The sequence below is a fragment of the Callorhinus ursinus genome, unplaced genomic scaffold (assembly GCF_003265705.2).
Source record: "Callorhinus ursinus isolate GAN/ISIS: 27379988/994484 unplaced genomic scaffold, GSC_fseal_2.0 scaffold18, whole genome shotgun sequence".
Taxonomy (NCBI): domain Eukaryota; kingdom Metazoa; phylum Chordata; class Mammalia; order Carnivora; family Otariidae; genus Callorhinus; species Callorhinus ursinus.
In genome coordinates, this window is record NW_027397080.1 from 3,224,246 (window position 1) to 3,248,812 (window position 24,567).

Below are 24,567 nucleotides of genomic sequence, written 5' to 3' on the forward strand. Positions count from 1 at the left end.
TATAGTTCAGAGGATGCTCTCTGTCATAGTTGTCAGGAAGTGCGGGGCTGATTGTGCTTCTGGAGCTTATCCCCCATTCGAGTTCCCTCTGGTTTTCTTGTATGCACCCAGTGCTCTTTCCTACATACATTCTGCATCAGTAGAATGAGCAGACAAATGCCATGGTGAAAATGCTCTTTTATTTAGATTGCTCCTAGAAAATGCTCTAGGACTGAGTGAGTGGGTGGGACTGGGGGTTGGGAGTCACAGTAAGAGGCTGCTACAGTGCTCCAGGTATTAGGCATCAGGAAGAAGTCAAGTTAGATAATAAAGAGGACAGAGAAGATGGGAAAGTCCTTAACTCTTCCAGGGAGAATGGACCTCAGCAGCCCTCCTGCTCCACCTCTCTCTTAGTCTAGGGGTACTTCTGTAGACAGACTTCAGCATCCTCCTTAACTTCAATTTCTGCAGGGAAAACATCACCAGTTGCTTAGATTTATTTCTTTACCATCACAATATATCTTCCCACAAGCCACAATTTGTCCACACATCTCCTTATTAAGGCATGGGTCACAGGTGTAAATTCTACATTCCAAAGGAAATTTGGAATTTGCCCCACTGGAGAGGACAGGCATCAATCACCTCTATTTATCCTGCCAACATAGCTTCTAGGATGGAGTCTAAGACTGGCATCCCTGCTTTAACAATTTAATAAATATTAATTGCATTCCTACCAAGTGCTTGGCACAATGGTGGATGCTGGAGATATACTAGTGAACAAAACAAAGTCTCTGCTCTTACAACCTACTTGGGGGCAACAGACAATCATCAGATGAGATCAGATAAGTTTTTGAGAAGTGAGAAGTACAATAATGAAAAGTAAAGCTGACTAAAATATGCATTTTTGACTTAGTATAACCTCACCTAAATTGCCATTTCCCAAACAATGCAAAATCTAACAACGGTTTACATCCGTTTTCTTTTCCTGCTCTTTGGATGGTTTTTGTCATATACTCAGCTTCTACGTGTATATTTAAAGTTCCAGTAATGTGTTGCTATTTTTGTTGCTTTAAACGATATTCTATGATATTTGCCCACACATTTGTGATTTCTGGTGTTTAATTTTTTTCTCTCAATTACACGTTTCCATCAGGGATCATTTTCCTTTAGCCTAAAGCAGCTCTTTAATATTTCTTTTACTGTGAGTCTTTTAGTAATTTATCTGTTTTTTTTGGAGAGCAAACAGCTTTCATTTCTTAAGGATATATTTATTGAGTATAGTATCCTAGCATGGTAGTTTCTTTCCCTCCCTCCCTCCCTCGTTTCCTTCTTTTCCTTTCCTTCTCTCCCTCTGTCTCCGTCTCATGTATTACCCACCTCTGGTCCATGGAAACACACGACTTTGACTTTTCATGGAGTATAATTTATTTCCAAATAATAGTTGTTTTCTGGATTGAATCATATATCTAATAACTATGTCTTTAAAATTCCAGAGTACCTATCAAGCTATTCAGGTAGTCCCACTGAAGCCCATTTTGATAAGAGCTTCAAAGGAGGGGCAGAAATCTTCATTTGTATGAAACTCACAACAGATGCTAGATCCTCAAATGTCCAATTATTTTCTTGACCACTTGGAAATCCTTTATAAGCTACATGAACTGTGCAAGTTCATGAATTGCAGGACACAGTTTTGGACACTCCTTTTGCAAGTTCTACATTTTGAAATGAGAAATTTATTAACTGTGGTCTCAGAATAAGCTGGGATTAAGTAATACAATATACATGCTATTTCATATAAAATGGAAATTCTTTAAAAAATTCTGGTCCCCAGTTTTGCGGGTGTCCTAATATGCACTTACTTTGCTACTGATATTTGGTGCTTTTTTTTTAAAAGATTTATTTATTTATTTTAGAGAGAGAGAGAGAGTGTGTGTGAGCAGGGGTTGGGGGAGGGGCAGAGTGAGAGGGAGAGAGAATCTCAGGTGGACTCCTTGCTGAGCTGAGCATGGAGCCCAATACAGGGCTTCATCTCAAGACCCTGAGATCATGACTTAAGCTGAAACCAAGAGTTGGATGCTTGAATGACTGAGCCACCCAGGTGCCCCGATATTTGGCATTTCTAATAAAAGAGTAGCATCAGGGTTTGAATCTGGAGACTTTATTTTATGAATTATTATGGCTCTATTCTTTCTCTATACCAGGAGAAGGAGGCAAGACTTGCTCTGGGGAAACCATAGCTCTCTTACTGAGTTTATTCTTTTAGGATTCTCTCGTAACAAAGAAATAAATGTTATTCTATTCAGTGTCTTCCTCTTCCTCTACCTCATCACCCTTTTGGGCAATGGGCTCGTTATCACCTTGATACGCATGGATTCCCACCTCCACACACCCATGTGCTTTTTCTTCAGTGTCCTATGCATTATGGATATGGGCTGTGTCACCACCACAGTGCCCCAGATGCTGGTACACCTGGTTTCCAAGAAGAAGACCATCTCCTACATTGGATGCGTGACCCAGATGTACATCTTCTTGATGCTAGGAATCACTGAGTCTTGGCTTTTTGCAATCATGGCTTATGACAGGTATGTGGCCATTTGCCATCCCCTGAGGTATAAAGTCATCATGAGTACTTTGCTATGTGGGTCAATGGTGGCCTTCTGTGGGTTCTGGGGTATCAGCTGTGCCCTGATATACACTGTCTCTGTTATGATTCTTCCCTATTGTGGTCCCAATGAGATCAATCACTTCTTCTGTGAAGTACCTGCAGTCTTAAAGTTAGCCTGTGCAGACACATCTCTCAATTATCAGGTAGACTTCATCTTGGGCTTCATCCTTCTGTTGGTTCCACTCTCCCTAATCATCATCGTGTATATCAATATTTTTGCTGCCATCTTGAGGATTTGCTCAGCCCAAGGGCGGCTCAAGGCCTTTTCCACCTGTGCTTCCCACATCACTGTGGTCTCTATGTTCTCCATACCATGTATGGTTATGTACATGAGACCTGGTTCTGAGTCTTCCCCAGAAGAGGACAAGAAGTTGGCTCTATTCTACAATATCATCTCTGCTTTCCTCAACCCCATCATCTATAGTCTTAGGAACAAAGATGTGAAGAGAGCTTTCCTTAAAGTGACAGGCTGGGGCAAAGCACCAGAATGAAGTCACAGAAGCATGGGCACCAGCAACAAACCCGGGACACAGCCTACATGACTTTTCCATCCAAATTCTTTCCAACATCCAGTGGGTACATATGATATATTAATGGATTAGACTCAATAAGATCATATATGAGAACACCCAGAAGGTTATTGGCAGTAGGTTTCCTTCAAGCATAAAGACACCAGACAGGGGACTCCATGAAGGCACACCTATATTCAATTCATTTCTGTATCACCAGTTTACAAGACCTGGCATAGAATTGGCATCAATATTCATGTTTTCTACTATTGAATGAACATGAACGTGAGTGCTTGAGCTCTGGACTCATGAAATAAGTTCAAATTGATGGGCATAAGATGACTTCCAGCCTCCTAGGTCAGTGACACCATTGTAGCTCAGTCAGGGATTTGACAAGTTCTGAAGATAGAATAATTTAAGAAAATCAATGGTGATCATATAAAATAGGGTTCAGGAAAATAATACAGATCACTCTTCATTCAGTACGATTAGAACGTATGAATTTAGGGCACATAAGCCCTCATGCCACTAAAGGAAGGAGCTGTGTCTCAGTAAAGTGATATTTGAAGGGGGAAGTAAAATCTCCTAGCAATTGGGAAGATCTCCCACCCAGACACTTTCATAATGTATTCTCAACTTTACTGAAGTACATTGACATATACATATATACTTGTGAAAACATCACCATAATCAAGATCATTCTCATCACCCTCCTCCAAAGTTTACTTGTGACCCTTCGCAGTCCCCTTATATTAGTTGCCTATCAGTGTGTAACAAATTACCCCCAATTTTTGTGGCTTAAAACAACAAACATTTATGTTTTTGCAGTTTTTGTGGGTTAAGAATCTGAGTGAAGTTTAGCTGGATCCTCTGGATTGGGGGGGGGGTGTCTCACAAGGCTGCAATCAAGGCACCAGCTATAGAAATCCTAACACTTGAATGGGGAAGGATCTTTTTCCAAGCTCACCTGATTGTCACCAGGATTTAGTTCCTGGCTTTTGGATTGAGAGTCTCATTTTCTTCCTGACAGTTGTACAGAGCATTTATCAGTTTCTCCCCTGTGGGCCTTTCCTGAGAGCAGCTCACCACCTGGCAGTTGGCTTCATCAGAGAGGTTGTGAGCAGGAAGGAGCAAGGGTGTTTTGTAAACTAAATTTGAAAGTGATTTCCCATCACTTTTGGGGTATTCATGAGAAGCACACTACTAGGTTCAGCCCAAACTCAAGGGGAAGGGATTACCCAAGGGCATGATTACCTGAGTGCTGGGGTTATTGATTCAAGCACAGCTTCTCTCTTGAGATTTAGACCCTTGCTTACCAAAGAGTGGTCTGGGGATTAGCATCACCAGCATCATTCAGGAGTTAAGAAATGCAGAAGCCATTCCTCCTCCCACTTGGTTTAGCAAGAGTGGCCAGGAGGCAATCTCAACTTCTAATTCATCAGAACCATAGATCTCCTCCGTAATGAAATTTTTCCTTTGAGCACAAATTCAAAATTGTAGAGAAAGGAAGCAAAAATTTCTCTGGAGAGCTATTTCATATACTGGTGAGAGGGACAACTCCTGTTGCATCTCCTGGCTCCTGGATCTGTGCCTTCTCTTTCAGAGGAAGAGGGTACCATATAGTGACTACTGGTGTAAGTCATAAAGTGCATCCTATAGGACATCAATACAATCTTACAAAATGTTGTCTCCCAGATGGCATAATAATCGAAACTTAAATCAGTAATTCCACAACCCTGTTAGGCCCAGGAGTTTCTGAGTATTTGGGCACGATGGGAGACCACTGAATTCTGTGAGTGAGTTGACTGTCACACTTTTTTTTGGAGATAAAGTGTGTCTCCTGATTGGAGGTGATGCTGCATGGGATATTATGGCAATGGATAACGCACTCTGTAAGACCATTAATGGAGAGTTGTCAGAGATGTTTCAGGCAGGAAACCTGAATATGTGTCTATCCCTGGAACTACAGACTGCAGCCCCTTCATGATGGAAAGTGTCTAATGTAATTAAGTGTCACCAGGTAACTGGCAGCTCCCTCAGGGAATGGTACCACATCAAAGGCTCAGCATCTGTCTCTGCAGCTGGGGTCTGGCACATAGCAGTGGCAATGGCCAACTTAGCCATGGTGAGGCTGACTCCATGTGGCTGAGTCCTCACATAGCCTCTGCCATGCTGCAATGGCTGCTGTGTAGAGCAAGCACTTGTGTGGTTCGGGAAAGAGGCTGACCAATCTACAGGTGGATCATCTAGTCCAGCTGATTATAGAGAGACACCCCCACCTCGCCCCCGTAGTGGATGCTCACTGTGCATATTTATGTAGCACATGATTATCTTCATATTCTGGGTCTGAGAGAGGCACATCTACATGATGTCCTCTAGACCCCATGTCATTAATCCTCCAATCTTTTTCTTTCCAAGTTTCTGGCCACCCTTCCATCCCATTAGCAACTGCCCACAAAATAGTAGATAGCCACACTTGAGGGCATCGCTCATTCCATATATACCAGTCAGATATACCATCTAAAATTCTACTCATGGAAACAATTTTCTTTTACCATACTCAGTGCTGCCTTAAACTAGGCCTTTCCCTCCTCTGTTAACTAGATATAGGGCATTCCCCATGTGGGTTGAGGGAGAGGCAGCAAAGTAGAAGCAAGAACCATGGGAGACTTGCTGAATACTTATGAAGCTCACCACCTAGACCTCAGATTGTATATATAATTTCCATTTTAGAATAGAATTCTTTGTGTGTCCAATTGGATGGTTCCATGGATATGATAACACAGTTTATGATGGGCTATTTTGTTTGCCTAGTCATGTGGTGACCCATAGTTAAGCTTTCAGTTTCTACCAGAACATAGGAGCTATTAAAAAAAATTCTTATTTTGAAATAATTTACAATTCACAAGAAGCTGCAAAAAATAGTAAATTGAGCTCTTGGGTACCCTTGATCCAGCTGTCCCACAATGATGATGTCTATAACTATAGTACATTATCATATCCAGTAAACTGACATCAGCACAATGCTAATAAGTAAACTACAGACATTATTAGAATTTCGCCATTTATTACCTGTACTCATTTTTGGTGATATATGGTCTTATGAAATTTTATTAAATTCATAGTTTCATGTAACCACAATAAGGATACAAAACTGTTCCATGACCACAGAGAAATCTGGCACGGATGGTCACTGGTCTCTTCTTCTGGCCCTTTAATTTTGAAAATGTTACACAAATGGAATCATGCAGTATGTAATTTTTAAGGCCCTAATAATTTTTAAAACCCAGCCTAATGCCTTTGAGATCCATCTGGATTGTTGCACGCATCAATGGTTTGTTCCTTTATATTGCTGAGTAGTATTCTCTCGAACGGAGATACCAGAGTTTATCCATTCACCTGTTGAAGCACATTTGCATTGTTTCTAGTTCTGGGCTATTATGATTAAATTTGCTATGAGTATTTGTGTAAAGTTAAAAATAATAGGTTATTTTTCCCTAGAATAAATTCCCAGGAATGTGATTGCTGGGGTCATATGATATGTGTATGCTCAGAACAATATTCTTACTCAAATCACAATGACATACCACCTCATACTTATTGGGATGACTATAATTTAAAAAACTACATTAACAAGTATTGATGAGGATGTGGAGAAATCAGAACTCTTACACATTGCTGATAAGAATGCAAAATGGTACTGTTGCTTTGGGAAGTAGTATGACAGTTCTTTAAAATGTTAAACATAGAGTTATCATATGATCTGTCAATTCCACTCCCAGATATATATCTAAGAGAAATGAAAACATATATGTTTAACAAAAACTGGTATATGAATATTCCTAGCAGCATTCTTCACTGTAGCCAAAAAGTGGAATCAACTCAAATGTCTATCAGCTGAATGGGTAAATAAAATGTGGTCTGTCCATACAATGAAATACTATTTTGCAATAAAAAGGGATGAGCATTGGCATACATGTGCCCCTTCTTTTCACTACATCTGTATCTTTGGGGTAAATACCTAGTAGTGCAATTCCTGGGTCATAGGGTAGCTCTATTCTTAACATCTTGAGGAACCTCAACACTACATCAAAAACTAATGATGTACTATACAGTGGCTAACTGAACATAATGAACAGTTGATACAAGCTAAATGGATGATCCTTGAAATCAGTGAGAAAAGCCAGTCAGAAAAGTCTGCATATTATACAGTTCCATTTATATAACATGTCTAGAACAGGCAAATATATAGACAAAAAGTAAATTAATAGTAGTTGGGTAGACCAGGGGATAAGAGCGGGAGATAAGGAGTGATTGTTAATGGGTATGGGGTTTCTTTTGGGGGTGATGAAAATGTTCTTAAATTGGATTGTGGTGATAGTTACACAATCCTGTGAATATAATAAAAACCATTGAATTTGCATAGTTCAAGTGCATGAGTTTTATGGTATGTAAATTCTATCTCAATACAGATGTTTTTTAAAAAAGCACATACCAAAATGTTTTACAGAAATGCTGTACAATTTTACATTCCCACTAGCTATGTATGAGAGATCCATTTACTCTGCATCCTTTCCAGCATTGAATGTGGTCAGTATTTTTTATGTAAGTCAATATAACAGACTCAGTTGTGTAATAGTGGAGTGACAGATCCCCATGGCTGTAATTTGCATGTGATTAATAGCTTGTGATATTGGGGAGTGCTTGGGTGGCTCAGTCTGTTAAGCGTCTGCCTTCGGCTCAGGTCATGATCTCAGAGTCCTGGGATTGAGCCCCCGCTCTGCACTCAGCAGGGAGTCTGCGTCTCCTTCACCCTCTGCCCCTCCCCCTGCTGGTGCTCTCTGTCTCTCTCTCTCTAAAATAAATAAATAAAGTCTTAAAAAATAAACCTGGAATATGGCTGGCTGCTTAGAAATTTTTTTTTTCTGCAATGCTCTAGCATTTGGGAAAGTTCTGGCTTTCCCAGAACTTTGGGAAGGTTCTGGCTGCCATACAATCAGGATCTGGAACTGATCACTAGTACTTGGTTGTGCAAAATATGAATGTGTTTGAAAAAAAAGTGGGTATGAACCAATGAGATTTTCCACTTATAGTAATATTATTCCCCTATTTGTTGGTTGACTTGAGCTAATTCTAGTGATGATAATGAGCACTGTAGCAGAACAGACCAAGATTAGGATTGAGTGGCAACCACCACGTACAAAACTTTGTAGGAAGTGGTGAAGAGGTCTTTAGGTGGACATTTACAGCTCTACACATATTTATTACAAAATGAGAGGGCACCTGGGTGGCTCAGTCGGTTAAGCATCTGCCTTTGGCTCAGGTCATGATCCCGGAGTCCCAGGATGGAGTCCCGCTTTGGGGGGTGGGGGTCCCTGCTCAGCGGGGAGTCTGCTACTCCCTCTGACCCTCCCCCCTCTCATGCTCTCTGTCTGTCTCTCTCTCTCAAATAAATAAATCTTTAAAAAAATGAGAAAGACTGAAAATACTGAGCTAGTCATTCCACTCAAGAGGATAGGCTAGAGTAAACAGAAAGAAAGCAGGAGGGAAATCATAAAGACAAAAGCGGAAATCGATTTGTAAAAGGTTAACAAAGCCAAAATCTGTGTCTTTGAAAATGCAAAACAGATGCTCCTCTGGCAAAATTGTTCAAAGAATAAACGGAGAAGAAAGATACATTTAAAGAATTTAAAGGGGATACAGAGCTACATATACGGCAAACTTAAAAAAAAACCCCAACTTGATGACAGTAAACTTGAAAACCTGGATAAAATGGACAAGTTTCAAGAAAAATGTAAATTGCCAATATTGACTGAAGCAGAAGTAGGAAATGGAAATAGGAAGTCACCAGACACTACTTGGGGGAGGGGTTAGTTTGCATGTCACAACTGCAGACACAGACCTCTGCACAGAGAGATAAGAGATACTCTCCATGGAACTTGCTGAGGTGGGTCCGTGGGGAAGCTTCTCCAGAAATGGAAGATGTTTGCCTTGTGTGGAAAAAAATGAGTTGTCTGTAACAATGCTAGAGACTCTATCAAGGCACACTGTGTGTCCGTGTTCACTGGGATGTCCTGGGCGTCCACGATTCCATCCCTGCTGTGTGGGTGTGAGGGAGGGGGTTCATCGAGTGGATGGGATCCTTGAAAGCCACTACTTGCCAGATGCCTGGATATATCGTGCTTGGGGGTGAGATTAAATTGGAGCGAGAGGGGAGCAAGAGGATGAGTTGAAAACAGACAAGTAAGCTGCCCTGGTTAGTTTATTAATTCGTTAATTTGAAAAGGTGGGGAGTTTGTGTGTGTGTGTGTACAGAAGTAGGACTCAGTGGCCCTCTCTCCTACTCTAAGCTTTAATGTCTGACTTCAAGGACAAAAAGGTATTTACGACTGTTAGTGTTGTGATCACAACATGCTGTTCACCAGCTGTTTCTTGCCTTTATGCATGCGGTATCATGCTGTGAGCATTCACATCATTAAATATTCTTATAAAATACACTTTCAATGGCTACTTAGTACACCTTTATGTGGCCATACCATAATATATTTTAATCACTCATGCACAATTACAGAATGTTTTCAGTTGGTTCCAACTTTTTCCTATTTAGGTAACAGAATAAATGCTTGTGTTACTTTTCCTGTCCTTTTGATGTCTATTTCCTAAAATGTCCTGAAAGTAGAAGTATTGGGTAGGAAGTTATGAACATATTTAGGGTTCTTGATACATAAAGCCAGATCACCTTACAAAAAGATGGATTCCTACTCCCATGAGCAACGTATGAAAGCACATGTTTCATTGTGTTCTAGCCACCTCTGACTCTATTGTTTAAAAACTCTTGGAGCACCTGGGTGGCTCAGTCATTAAACGTCTGCCTTCGGCTCAGGTCATGATCCCAGGGTCCTGGGATCGAGCCCTGCATTGGGCTCCCTGCTCAGCGGGAAGCCTGCTTCTCCCTCTCCCACTGCCCCTGCTTGCGTTCTTGCTCTCGCTATCTCTCTCTCTCTGTCAAATAAATAAATAAAATCTTAAAAAAAAAAACTCTTTGCCAGTTTCAAAGAAAAAGTGTTCTCGTTGATATTTTCATTTGCATTTCTTTAGTGTCCACTGTGGTAGGATTTTCCCATATGTTTATTGATGATTTGAACGTCTGTTTTTTATGAACTGTTCAGATCTGTTGCCAGTTTTCTGGGGTGTTTGTATTTTTCTTACCAATTTGTAAGAGCTCTTTCTATGTTATTATCCACATGTCTGTAAGTATATTGCATTGAAATGCTCTCTTTTGTTATTTGCCTTTTAATTTTGCTTCATTGTTGATGCAACACTCTGGCTTCTGCGTGGAGGCGTGGGGCAATATCTTTGAGGACACTGAAACCCGCTCCCTTGGCACGGACCCTGGTTTCCTGTGGGGGGCACAGGCATCCATGTTGAATTTTTCTGGCCAACCTAGTTGATTTTTTTTTTTTTTTTGCAAGGAGTTTCATAGCCGTTGTATATCAGCAAATGGCTGGGAAAGAACAACCCAAAGGTGTTGGCTGTTAGCTTGTGGAACATGTCTCTAGAACCCTGTGGCTATTGCTTTGTTGGGTGCTGGAATTCCTGTGGCAGCAAATAGGCAAAGCCTGTAAATATGGGTGATCCCAAGAACATGACCCTGAAGATGGGTGAAACTTGGGAAAAAGCGGTCTATGTTTGTAAAGATTCTATGAGGAGTAAGCAGAGTTTCAGGGACGGTCTCTCCAAGCAAGAGGGAGCAGAGCAGAAACTACCCATGGAGATTTTAATCTCTCTCTGGACTGCCTAAATTTTGCATCCATCTGGGGGGAACATTATGCCGACGTTCCCCTAATTTTGTTCATCCTCAGGTGGACAGAGTCTCTCTTCCTTGACATCACCCAAGGCAGTTTGTAGGTTTCCAAAATGGACTTTATTAATAACAAGGGGAAAAGGAAATTCAAGAAGTATGAAGATACAAAAGCACAGAAGCAAATGGCTACAAAGTGGTACTGTAAGATAATTTTGGGTACACAATTTGTGGATGGGGAGAGAAGGGTTCATTTCCTTGTTCTAGAGTCTCTCCCCCTAAGACTCTCCACTTCTCGGTTTTTGAGATTTTACCCCTACTTCCACTTCCTTCTTTTTTTTTTTTTTCTTTACTCTCTAGGGTTCCAGTCACTTCCATAGCCCGGAAGAGGATCATGGCTAATTCAAGGCTGACAATTCATCCTGAGAAATAAATTTTAAAGATTAAAACTAGTATCTGTTGAAAGCTATTGCCAGTCTTGTACTAAACATGTGTCATGTAGTATCTCATTTGATAGTCACAGCTTCCCTGTGAGGAAGAGATATAAACCTTAGAGTAAGTTAAATGACTTGCAAAATGTCACATATCTATTAATTGTTCAAATCAAGTCTCTCATCCTGCTCTGTCTGGCACTGAGGTCCCGGCTCTTGACCAGTGTACTCTACCTTCACAATCCCCTCTGTCCCAAACCACATCACTAGAGATACTGCTGTTGTCTGAGTGCCCAGTTCCCTCCCACTGGGCCAGGGTGATGGAGTGACTTTATGGAGTGTAGCCTCCCAGGTCTCCTGGAAGAGTCTTTGGCAGGGTTGTGGGTGTGAGTCCTGCTTTGTTGGGCTCCCCAGGTCCTCCGCTTTAAAGTCTCACTCTGGGGTCCTGCTCCATCCCAAGTTTGAGGAAAGCCTTTTTCATGTCCTTGTTCCTCAGACTGTAGATGACAGGGTTGAGGAAGGCTGTGGCAATGTTATAAAAAAGGGCCATTTTCTTGCCACTGTTTGACAAGGAGTCAGAGCCAGGGCTCATGTACATGATGATGCATGGAATGGCGAAAATGGTGACCACAGTTATGTGGGAGGCACAGGTAGAGAAGGTCTTGATCCGTCCCTGGGCTGAGCGGATCTTCATGATGGTGGCAAAGATGTTGGCATAAACGATGATAACCAGGGTCGGGGGACCACGATGACATTGAAGCCCGTGATGAAGTCTACCAAGTCATTGAGGGATGTGTCTGCACAGACCAGCTTCAGGACGGCAGAGACCTCGCAGAAGTAGTGGTCAATTTCATTAGGGCCACAGTAGGGCAGGCGCACAACAAAGAAGGTATAGCACAGGCCACCCACCACACCGTACGCTGCACAGATGCCCACCATGAGGAGGCACATCCAGTGGCTCATGATGACCTTGTACTGGAGAGGGTGGCAGATGGCCATGTACCTGTCAACAGACATGATGGAGAAGAGCCAGGACTCAGTGACCCCAAAGAGGAGGAAGATGTACATCTGGGCCACACACCTAGCAAAAGAGATGGCTCTCTTCTTGCTGAGGATATGCCCGAGCATCTGGGGCACAGTGATGGTCATGTAGCACGTGTCCAGCATGGAGAGGACACTGAAGAAAAAGTACATGGGTGTGTGCAGGCGGGAGTCCTGGTGGATAAGAGTGATAAGGAGGCTGTTGCTCACAAGGATGAGCAGGTAAAAGATGAGAAAGAAGGTGAAGAGCAGAGGGTTGGTCCTGGGGTTAGGGGCAAAGCCCAATAGAATGAATTCTGTCACGGTGGACTGGTTGAGTTCCTGCATTGTGATCTGCCTGTTTGAAGAGTTTTGAGGATATGTAATTGATTGGGTGTCTATGCACAGGGGTGTATAAGGAATTTGCACACTCGTTTCATGTTTGGCTCTTTTCTTTTTTTATTTTATTATGTTATGTTAGTCACCATACAATACATCATTTGTTTTTGATGTAGTGTTCCATGATTCATTGTTTTCGTATAACACCCAGTGCTCTGTGCAGTACGTGCCGTCCTTAATACCCATCACTGGGCTAACCCATCCCCCCAACCCCCTCGCCTCAAAAACCCTCAGTTTGTTTCTCAGAGTCCATAGTCTCTCATGGTTCATCTCCCCCTCCGATTTCCACCCCTCCATTTTTCCCTTCCTTCTCCTAATGTCCTCCATGCTATCCCTTATGTTCCACAAATAAGTGAAACCATATGGTAACTGACTTTCTCTGCTTGACTTATTTCACTTAGCATAATCTCCTCCAGTCCCATCCATGTTGATGTAAAAGTTGGGTATTCATTCTTTCTGATGGCCATGTTTGGTTCTTAAGAGGAAGCTTGGATTGGCAGATGGAGGCACTGTGAGATATGTCCCCATAGTAGCTTGGTGGTATTGGGATTGGGTTCAGGATTTAGTTGAGGGTCATGGTGATGAAAATGGTGAATGCCAAATCAGCGAGGCGCTGTACACTGTGCTCCGCTCTGGCCTCTAGGTATGTTTTTCCTTTTCCTGACACAGCTTTGCTATTCTGTTATTCACCCCATTTTCTGTTTTCCCTTGGAAGTATAGAGATTGCAAATTCTTGGTTTCAGATTAGGATCAGAGGAGGACTATTAAACTCATTATTTGGGTCAAGGTTTATCTTTTTTTAAAAATCACTGTTAGGATTAGGACTAAGGTTAGAGTGGGGGGGTTAAAGTCAATGCCATGCAGAATAAAAATTAGAGTTGCTATTTAAGATCTAGCTTTTTCTGGTGAATGAGCTTTTTCATTGGTATTCTTTAATTATGTCATTCATTCAACAGATTTTTACCAAATGCTTACTATAATGTTGTCTTCCAAAATGTGAGGGATATTTTATAGTCAAGGAAAGATCATGGGTAAAGTGAGTATAGTCCCATAAACAATTTTTAGAGTTAGCAAAATGAAAAGAATAACCCCAGCACATCACGCAAAGAGGATATAATCTTAAAGATGTGCATATTGTATAATTAATCTTCATTTATCATATCTTCTTAATGAGAAACTCCTCAAAGACTCCTTCCTTCACACTGTCCATATGGTGCCAATAAGTTGGTTTTGCTTTGTTGGAGACCATGAACATACTGAGATTTAAAATTTTTCCCTGTGGCTGGTCCACCTTTCAGTATTCATTGCCTTTCTGGTTTTATGATTCAGAAAAATTTATATTTTGTTCTGAGCATATTAAAAATTCTAGTGACTATAGGAAACTGTGCAGAAGTAAATCCACAAAACCCAGAGTTTTGTGAAAGGGAAATTTGTGGGGAGCAGTTACAATTTGTCAGGAAGGGTTTCCTAAGCACATGCACTCTGTCCAGGTGGGTACCCCAGCCTACTTCCTTATCCATTGCTGACTTGTACACGCTTTGTTCCCATGGCTCTGTAGATTGCTCTCAACTTTCTGGTTTGTGAACTCTCACAGAGACATTTAATATCATATCTCCAAAAACTCTTTTGATATTATAGAGTATCTCTTACAAAGAGCCAGCATCATGCTTAATGCTAAAACTATAGCATAGAGATTACTTAATAGCCACCTGCCGGCCAAATATAACCCACAGATATATTTTGAATAGTTTTTAAAAGTTGAATTAATTGCCAATCTTTTATTTATTTTATTTTTTAAAGATTTTATTTATTCATTTGTGAGAGAGACAGAGAGAGAACAAGCAGGGGGAGAGGCAGAGGGAGAGGGAGAAGCAGGCTCCCTGCTGAGCAAGGAGCCCGATGCGGGACTCGATCCCAGGACGCTAGGATCATGACCTGAGCCAAAGGCAGACGCTTAACCATCTGAGCCACCCAGGCGCCTAAATTGCCAATATTTTAAAAAGTGGAGCTTACACAAAGAAAACTAGATTTTCAGCATCACAAACTAGAGTTGGCAATAATGGGCCATATTCCTCCAGCCAGTACGCGGTGAGCATATGATTCCTCTTTGGATGGAGTGTGAACTCCCCAGTTCACGATATTCCTTGTGGTCCCTTATTTTTTTTTTAAAGATTTTATTTATTTATTTGAGAGAGAGAGAGAGAATGAGAGATAGAGAGCACGAGAGGGAAGAGGGACAGAGGGAGAAGCAGACTCCCTGCTGAGCAGGGAGCCCGATGTGGGACTCGATCCAGGGACTCCAGGATCATGACCTGAGCCGAAGGCAGTCGCTTAACCAACTGAGCCACCCAGGAGCCCTGGTCCCTTATTTTTCGTAGACTAATTTTACTCAGTTAAACTGCCCATGCTTGCCCTCCACCCCAGGCATTTGAATTTATGATCCCTGTTCTAATGGTGTACACTCAAAGTGAGTGCTACTTTTACTGCTGGTATATAACATTATTCAGAAAGCTGTAGCCAAAGAAATAGTTTAAGGCAAGGAAATAAAATTATAAAGATCAAAAACTTATAATGATTTGCAAATGTCATATTTGTCTTATCTGGAAATTCAAGAGAATCACCTGATACAGTTCTAGAACTAGTGAAAGAGTTTGGTTCAGTTGGCTTAATATGAAAATACTGGGGACCCGGGAGCACGTGCAGCACTAGCAGCTGGGTCCTGACATCGCTGGTGCCGCATCTCCCAGGCATTGACCCGGCCCTGCTGCCCGGCAATTCTCCCCAAGCGCGGCTCCTCGAAATGTCCCTGCTCCCGCTTAGCCCCATGCAACCAAATTAAATTTAAAAAAAGGGGACGGGAGATTCAAAGAACAATATGCATAGTAAGATCCCATGTGTACAGAAATGTGTATGCACACAAATTTTTAAAAATGTATTTTACATCACATTTTAGATGCATAGAAAATGCCTGCAAGTATACACAGACTTGTCAGCATTTATTATCATTGAGGACTGAGATTTGTGACAGTGGTGAGTGAGACCCTAGGAATGAATGAGACACATTTCCTTTTTCTTTTAACATTTCAGGACTATTTGCTTTTTATCTACAATGAATATATATTTTTAATCATTAAAAAACTGAAAGTACCCAAAAAGTAGAAATGTTCTATACTAATAAAATTTTAAAAAATTAAAAAAAAAGAAATGTTCTATACTAGACAAAAAGTTAGAAATATGTTGGAAAAAAAGATTTATAAAAGCAGCAAATAAACAAAAATACACAAATACCCAGGAATGAGCCTCACAAGAAATGTTCACGACCTATGAAAGCAATACAAATGAAAACAAAACAAACAGAAGATTCTGAAGAACTTTCTTGAAAGACATAAAGGTAGCTTTGATTAAGTTCAGGGATACACCATATCCATGTTTCTGGAAAGAAAAACTAAAATTGGCAAAACAAAAACAACAAACCAACCACACCAAAAAAACCCCACAAAAAACAAAACAAACAAAAAACCCAAAACATCTCTAAACTTATATATTTAATGCAATCTAATTAAAACTCAATAGAATGATTTTGTAAGAACTTGATAATGTGATTGAAACACCCATGAAAGAATAAATGGATGGGAATAGTTAAGGAAATACTGAAGGGGAAAAAAATAACAATGAAATGGAACTAGAGTTGTCAGATTTAGCAAGTAAAAATAAATCTGAAATTCAAATTTAACTGGGCATCCTGCATTTTATCTGTGACTCTAAGAGGAAGACACTCTTCCAAAGGAGCAAGCATAATACTATAATGTACTATTAATACCATAAAAATGCGTGTGAACTCGGAGATAGACACACAGATTGATGGGACAGAACAGAGAGCTTGGAAACAGAACCTAGCCCGTGATGAAGAGGCTATTATAAATCAGAGAGCAGGAAGCTGTTTAACAAATGTTGCTCAATTACTTAATGATCTGGGTAGAAAAAGGTCTTTTATGCTGCCTACCTACCAAGATACATTCTAACTATGTTAAACAGTTAAATGCAAAAAATAAAAACTACAAAGCAACCTAGGGGAAAATATATGGGTGAATGTTTATTATGATGAGACAAAGAAAGACCTTTGAAGCATAATCTGAATGTTCGGAGTCCTTCAGCCTCATGGTGATGACCCTTAATATGTACACAAGGCAACATAACTCCTCATCCCATCTGCTGGGAGAAGTCTGATTTTTTTTCCCCTTCTTCTTAGATGTGTAGTAGTTTGGGGGGTTCCTTATGTATCCCTGGTTACTTTGTTCTCAAAATTTTTGCTCTCACTGAACTCTTGGCCCCCACTGCCTTCCTCGGGTGGGTCCTGACGTCTTCCATGGCTCATCCCCATTCTCTTCCTCCTTTACGCCCCAAATGTCCCCCACACGAAGCCGTCGTAAGCCTTGTCCTGAAGGTGTGGTAAGACAAAGATGTCTTACAATGAAGCACAATTTGAAATTGAATATTTAATTCCATAAAGTCCCTAAACCATCCCTGCAGCAGTTTTTTTTCCTCTCTAGTCCCGAGATGGCTGTTACTGGGGTCTGGACTCCTTCCTGGAACCTCGTCCCATCTCCCCTTGTCTCCCTGGTCTAAGACTCCTTCCTAGGTCTAGGACTGCTTCCTGAGGGGAGCTCAGGATTTGGTGGTGTCTATGGTCACCTGAGCAGCCAGCCACAGACTCCACCTCCCTATCTCCTTGCTTCGTGCATCAGAACCACCTAGAAGGCTTGTCAGAGCTGCTGTGGTTCATACCCAGGGTTTCTGGGTTCAGGAGGTCTGGAGTGGATCCTGAGAATCTGCAGTTATAACAAGTTCCCAGGTAATGCACATGCTGCCTGCTGGTGGGACCACACTTTGAGAACCACTGATCTACTTAATTGTGCCGAGAAAGTTGGCTATCTTTCTTTCAATTTCTCTGTGTCCGTATTTTGCCCAAGCTGCTCACATTCTCCCTGCTTAAAAGCCAATTTTTTCCTTTTATATAAACATAAAAACGAAACAGTAAGGGAAAAAGATGAAAATTTTGGCAATATAATTTTCTCTAAGTTAAAAAAAAACAGTGATATTTGTGATATATGTGGAAGACAAGGGATTCATGTCTTTGGAATATATCTTCTAAAATATAAAGAAAAACTCTGACAACTGAGAATCAGATGTGAATAGTTAACTCACAAGATATTCAAGTGACCAGTGAACCCACAGAAAAGTTTAACTGTCCTGATAGTTAAAGATCACAAGTTAAAACCTCAATGAGCACACCTAGGCCCCGGGAGTCGCTTGCTGTTCTTGTGTAACCCATGCAAATTACTCCACCTCTCTGAAACTTAGCAACCTCGTCTGTACTGAGGGAACTCTGCGAGGTGGCTGGAGGTTGGATGAAGATAGTCCTGAGTTCATGCTGGTGAACAAAGTAGGTGGCAGATAAATGTCAAAAACACCTGAGGGACTGTTGGTGTCTCTGCCTGAGCCAGCACAGGAGGTGGGTGGGGCATAAAACACAGACACATCTCTGCTTCCTAAACCACCATGAGAGTCCAGAGAAAGCTCCAGCCGATGAGAGGAGGAAGCCGACTGGCCCTGGGGAGGGTGCTCTGAGCTCCGGCCACTCACTTCCCCCAGGTACCTATGGGCTCCCTCCTGAGAGGCCAGCCCCCAGCTGCAGGTCTTCAGCAGATGGGCACAAGACTGGAATGAGTCTGCCCACTCCTCACAGCCTACATCCAGCCCTGTTCCCCCACCCCCTGCCTGCCATCCAGCTAGGGCTGAAAAGGCCATTGCTCATTATTAATAATAAAAGAGACCAGAATTCTTAACATGCACACAGACCTTCACATTAGGCCCCAGCCAACTTCCCTAGTCATTGCCCCTCTGCCTCCTGTAAGAGCCCAGTTCTCCTGCTCACTGGACCACTAGTCTGCTGCAGGGCTTTGGGAAGTCACCCAGCCTCCTGCCTCTCGTGATCTCGCCTGTTAAAGGAGGGTGGCACATAATCTGTAATAACTCCTCCAGGGCAGATACGCAACGCTTTTCTACTTATACCTAGATTTGGAGGCAACCAGTGGCGACTTGGAGGCAATAGGGGGTGGGGCTGGTGACCTAGGGTGGGTGCCAGTGTCCCATAGTCCCACACCTCGTAGGTGCCTAGGCTGCACTGTGCTTACATGTCTCCACGGAGGACACTCAAGGCTGAGCCAGGAGTGGAGGCATGTGTGACTGAGGGGACACTGTCCTCTAGATGGGCTGCTACCAAGAACAGAATTGAAAATGGATGTTGGACCATTGGGCTCTTGGGGAACAGGATGTAGAATTACGCATTTTCCGGTTTTGTCAAAGACGCACTTCTGCAGGAGCTCAGAACCCACTCCATTCATACCCTCCTCACCCAGACACATGTGGCTCCTGGTGGTTCCTCTTACTAGTTACAGACTTGAAGCTCAATTTGAGAACAACTAGTACAATCCTCTCATTTTACCAAAGCTCAGAGGGGAACCACCCCCTAAGGGTCACCCAGCCAGAGTGTCTCAAGTATGATAAGCACTCGCATGGCTTGATCCCTAGTCTGGGCTCTGGCCCTACACAGTGCTGCTCTCAGAGATTAGCCATGAGCCAGGAATGGGACTTAGGGACAGAGGGAACCTGATGCTGCAAACTACATTTTCTCCCAGCTCCTGAGACAAGGAGGTCCTTAGGCAAGGGCCACGGCGATGAGAGGCTACCCGGGTCTTAACTCCAGCTTGTGTCTGCCGACTGAGGACAGAGAAAACAGGGAAGATGTGGGTGACAGGCCCCAAGGACTCCTTGGCCTTTGATGAATTTGTGTCTTTGTCCAGAATACAGCCTGGGGACTGGTTTCTTCTCTCACTTTCCTTGGCTGGTTTGCTGTGTGTCTCAGGGTCAGTTGCTTGGCTTCTCTGAACCTCTGGTTCTGACACTCCCACAACCAGGTTTGATGATGACCTGTTGCTGGTGAGAAGACAGAAATGGGTGGTGTGATTGCAAGGCCCTGGTAGGGGGTGAGCCTCTAGTCCCCAGGTTGTCCACGGCTTGAGGCTGGGGGTGCCAGCCTTGCTCCCTTTTAGGATGTAACAGAAATCAGAGGAAATCCACGTGCTTTTTCACATGGACCTTTATATTGATCTCCTCTCATATTTGCTTTCCTGCAGCACAGTTAGGAGATGAAAGACTCAAGAGTTTTGAATTTTCGCTGTTACGATTTACTGCCATGACTCAGAGCTGGTAATTGTTTCTTATCAGCAAAAATGGTGGTTGATGACAGTAATATTTAATTCTGAAATGTAAGTTCTGAAGATATATATGATCTCTCCTCCCTTTTCCTTTCTCCAGCCCTTTCCCCATCACACACACACACACCCCCTCCCTCAATATCAACAATGACCTGCAGGGGCTAAGAATGACCCAGAGAAACTTGACCCAGAGAGCAACAAAAGCTGAGAAAATGATGGAAAAAGGGGCAGAGGCCCTGGAAGGGAAAAAGAGAGTCCAATACAAGTGACAAGGAGGCCGAGAGGCACAGAGACCCAGAATGCAAGGGGCACAGGCCAGAGATGGAAAAGCATCCTTGGAGCTGAAGGAGGAAGAAGGTGGAAGAAGTTGGAAGAAGGGTCATTCTTCCCGTTGTGTTGGAAGAGGAGAAAGGACTAAAGGAAAGAGCCGTGGAGCGTGGAGACCCAGTGGGAGAGGGTCAGAGGGACAGAACACGGAAGGGGAAAGAGGTGGGACCCAGAGGAGAAGACAGGCCCAGGTCTGTCTGCGGTGCTGGGAAGGGAAGGAAAGGGATGGAGGCCATAGGGCAGGGGTGGGAGAGAGGAGAAAGAAGAAGCTGGAAGAGGAGAGCAAGCAGTTGGGTGACTGGACCGGACAGGGTGGACAGAGGGTGGAGGCTGAGGGGGCGGGGAGGGGGAGGGGGGATGGGCCGAGGGCCAGGTTCTACCGCGAGACCCAGGGAAACCCTGGTTAGGGGGGGATTGGTGTGATTCACAGAGGCAGCTGGGGCAGAGAAGAGGGGAACCAGGGGCGGTAGAGAGGGGCCTCACCACAGGCTCCTGCAGAGGCCCAGCAGAGCAATCCCCGGAGGAGTCAAGAGGGCAGCAAGGCCGAGCGAGCCGCAGACCCAATCAGAAGACCAGAGCCAGAGCTGCCGGCCGCAGGGGGAGGAGAGACACAGAAACTTGGAGGCAGAGAAGCAGGGCAGGAGCTGAAACAGAGCCAGAAGAGACCGATGGACAGGGAAGGAAAGCAAGAAAGAGAAAGGCAGAGATAGGCAGCTGTGCTCCCACTCACACGGACATGAGGGGAGAGACGCGCGGCCGGTGAGCAGGACTGCGGCCCACGCTGGGCTCCGCCTCGACCTCCCTGCAAAGGCTCGCTTGTCCACAGCATGGTTGGGCCGTTGCTGTCCTGAGCTAATAAGTCTACAGGGAAGGGGGTTGTGGGCAGGGCTCCCTCAGGCTCTGGGGGCACTCCCGAGTGGCATGTGGCCCCAGGGCCCTTGTCAAGACAGTTCCAGTAGCCCCTGCCCAGGGTCCTGCTGAGGAGCCTCACTCCCCAAGGACCTCAGGCCGTGCCCTCCTGGAGGCCTAGGTCCAGCGTGGGGAGATGAAGCTCAGCTGGGGGTGGCATTGCCGGTGCTGGGGAGGGGGTGTGCAGGGCTCAGACAGGGCGCTGAGGGCAGGTCTTTTCTCAGCTCTTCCTCCTTCCCCATGGAAAAAAAAAATGAGGCACCCTGGGAGGTCTAGGATGAAGGCCAAGAAATTGTCTTCTTCCCTACCAAGTGGTGTCCCCAGGGCTGTTTCACACATTAGGTACCGCAGGCAAAGTGTCTAGGGTCCTTGGGCTTTCATAATCTACAGACACGTAGGAGACCCTAAAGAAAAGAATATTCGCTGGAAAATAGGGATCTCACAAAATAAAAATTAGTAAATATTAATATTTAAATGACTTTTAAAATAACATTTTATCGGTTAGTGTGAACCCATTCAACTTTTTCATGGTTATATAGTGATACATTAATTATGCCTAATGTGGGACACGGGTACACTTTCCTGTGTCTTATACAGGACCATACCCATGGAGGTCTTAAACTGCCCAGTGGCTCTCAGGCCTCAGCCCTTTGAGTGTATGTTCTGGCATTTCAGATCACTTACAAGCTTTCCTCTTGGTGGAGAGAAGAGCAAGAGAGAAAGGGTCAGAACTGTAGCAAAAAGGACTAAAGACAGGTAACAGGAAGAACTTACACCCTGCAGTTTTGAGGTAGCAGCAAAGACCTTGGACCCCCCTCTTTTGGTGTTTCTGGCCAAAGGGTGGGCAGGAGATCAGTTCTGCCTGAAGGGCAAAAGAAAGGTCAGGCTCCATCCTTTCTGGGCATGAGAAGGCAGTTGCTCACAAATGGCCCAGGGTGCTGGCATAGCATTTGGAACTTGGCCCAATATGTCCCCCAGGAGCCAGACTGGGGTTGGCTTCATTACATAGGTATGATTTAGTTGGGAGCTCCATACGGGAGAAGCCACTGTGAGCTGAGCCCCAGAACCTGGTTTCTGGGACAGGAGACCTCCTCAGGCTGGGCCACTTGGTTCATACTAGCCTGCCTCATGGATGCCGTAGGGTGTGGGAAGCCAGGGCTGGGAGCCCTGGAGCCTCACTCTACTCTGTACTCCCCAATGAAGTCCCCTCCTTCTCCAACTGTTGCCACATCGAGGGATGGGTGCTTCCTCCCCAGTGACAGGTTCTCTCTCCTGTTCCCTGATCTCCTGAGTCAAACTCCCACAGGGAGTCGCCTGCAGCACTGACCAGGCCTCAGAGGCCTCTTGCTCTCGTTGAGGGGAGCTCAGGATTTGGTGGTGTCTATGGCCAGCTAAAGCTGACTTCAGCTTCCTCTGTGACCCTTGGGGCTGAAGGCCTTTGCCTGTCCCACAGGGAAGCTCCCACCCTGAGATCTCCTCACACTTTGGAGGGCTGTTTCTTTTCTGACATTTCCTTGGCCCCACCTGGAACACCCTCTCCCTGGCTGCCCACCCCAAGCACTCAGGACTGTAGGTGTGTGACCCACCTCCTTCCTCATGTAGCTGGGTGACGATGCCAATACCAAATCACAGTGTAGGTTTGCCCCCCATACCACCAAGCAGATCTCCCATACCAGTTGGTGTCCTACAATTCACCTGAATTCTGATATAGTCCTACAAGACTGTCCTCCACTCTCCCACTTCACATGCCAACCGGCAGTCCAAGCTGTCATCTGTGCATCTGACCACTCCTTGGGTTCAATTAATTCGCTAAATGGCTTATGGAACTCAGAGAAATATTTATTTACTAGAAGACTGGTCGTTGTAAAAGGATGTAACTCAGGCGTAGCCAGATGGCAGAGACCCACAGGATGAGGTATGTGGGAGGGGGCACGGGGTGTCCCAGCACATCCAGGTGGTCACCAACTCAGAGGCTCTCTGAATCCATCCTTTTAGGGTTTTATGGAGGCTTTATTACATAGGTATGATTGATTAAGTCACTGGCCATTGGTGACTGAACTCCATCTCCAGCCCCTCTCATCTTCCCAGAGGTTGAGGATGGGACTGAAACTTCTCTAATCCATGGTTGGCTCCACTGGCAGTCCAAAAGTCACCTCATTGACACAAGAGAAGACAACAAAAGAGCCTTTATGGTTCTCATTACTTAAGAAATTCCAAGGTTCTTAGGAGCTCTGTGCCAGGAGCCAGAAGACTAAATATATATCCCTTATTATAAATCACAGTATTACCCAGGCTCCGTAGGCAATACACACAGCTGCTAAAGTCATCTTACTGCCCTTCAGCTCTGACTTGCTTCCTCCCGGGCTCAAGAACCTTCAAAGGTTCTCATCTGTGGAAAAAGTTATGCAAGATGACCAACTGTTCTTTCCTGTCTGATCTCCATATATGTGCCTCCCAGGTAGGCAGCTCTCTAAGAGAGCCCCCAGGGACCCCTACCTCCTGGTAATCACACATCTGTGTAATCCCCGGCACTTGAGGGTGGATGGGACCTGGCATTTTCCTTTGAATGAACAAAACAGGGCAAAAGCAATGAGATATTACTTCTGAGATTTGGTAATAAAAGACTGACTTCTATGTTGCTTGAATTCTCTCTCACGGACTCTTCTCAATTTCTTGCTCTGATGAAGTAAGTTGGCTTGTCGTGAGCTGCCCTATGGAGAAGTCCATGTGGCAAGGAGCAGAGGGTGGTCGCTGGCCGACAGAAAACAAGGAGCTGAGGCCATCGGAGCAACAGCCAATGAGGAACAGTCATGAGACTCCGTGATAGGTAGCTGCTGGCCCAAGATTCAGCAGAGCAAGAGTACTCCCATAGAGCTAACTAAGCCAATGAGGTGTTTGTTTGGATCATTGTTGCTATCGTTTTTAATGTTCTGGGTTTTTTGGATATATGAGAAAACACTTTCTCTTTCCCCTCAAGCTGTCTCTAACACTCAATTTAGTAGATCTAGGTTTTTTGAACTGCAGTGAAACATTTTTAACTGATACCTGATTTTTACTAACTCACCAGAATTCAGACACTTAAATTAGTCTCTTATTAGCCTACATTCAATAATTATGTCTTCTATTTAATCAGGATATACTTGGTCAAAGTGATTGTTTAACAAAGATTATATTTAAGAGTTATTACCTTTTAATCAGGCATGCTGAGATGATACTATTTAGTAGCAAGGGTTGAGTTGACTTTACTTAT

General features: G+C 43.8%; 1 protein-coding gene and 1 pseudogene across 4 annotated transcripts in view; one reads left to right on the forward strand and one right to left on the reverse strand.

Annotated features, from left to right (window-relative positions):
* LOC112811891 (olfactory receptor 2M3-like) overlaps positions 1–17,441 on the forward strand; it is a 36,355-nt gene extending 18,914 nt beyond the window's left edge. For 3 of the 4 annotated variants that reach the window (XM_073902781.1, XM_073902784.1, XM_073902782.1), the window contains one exon: positions 2,388–3,135. In XM_073902781.1, coding sequence (XP_073758882.1) covers positions 2,388–3,135 — 748 coding nt within the window. Of the gene's footprint in view, positions 1–2,387; positions 3,136–17,354 lie in introns of those variants that run through there. The other variant, XM_073902785.1, reaches the window with a different exon arrangement.
* Positions 11,818–12,753, reverse strand: LOC112812390 (olfactory receptor 2D2-like; annotated as a pseudogene).
* Positions 17,442–24,567: the final 7,126 nt, after the last annotated feature.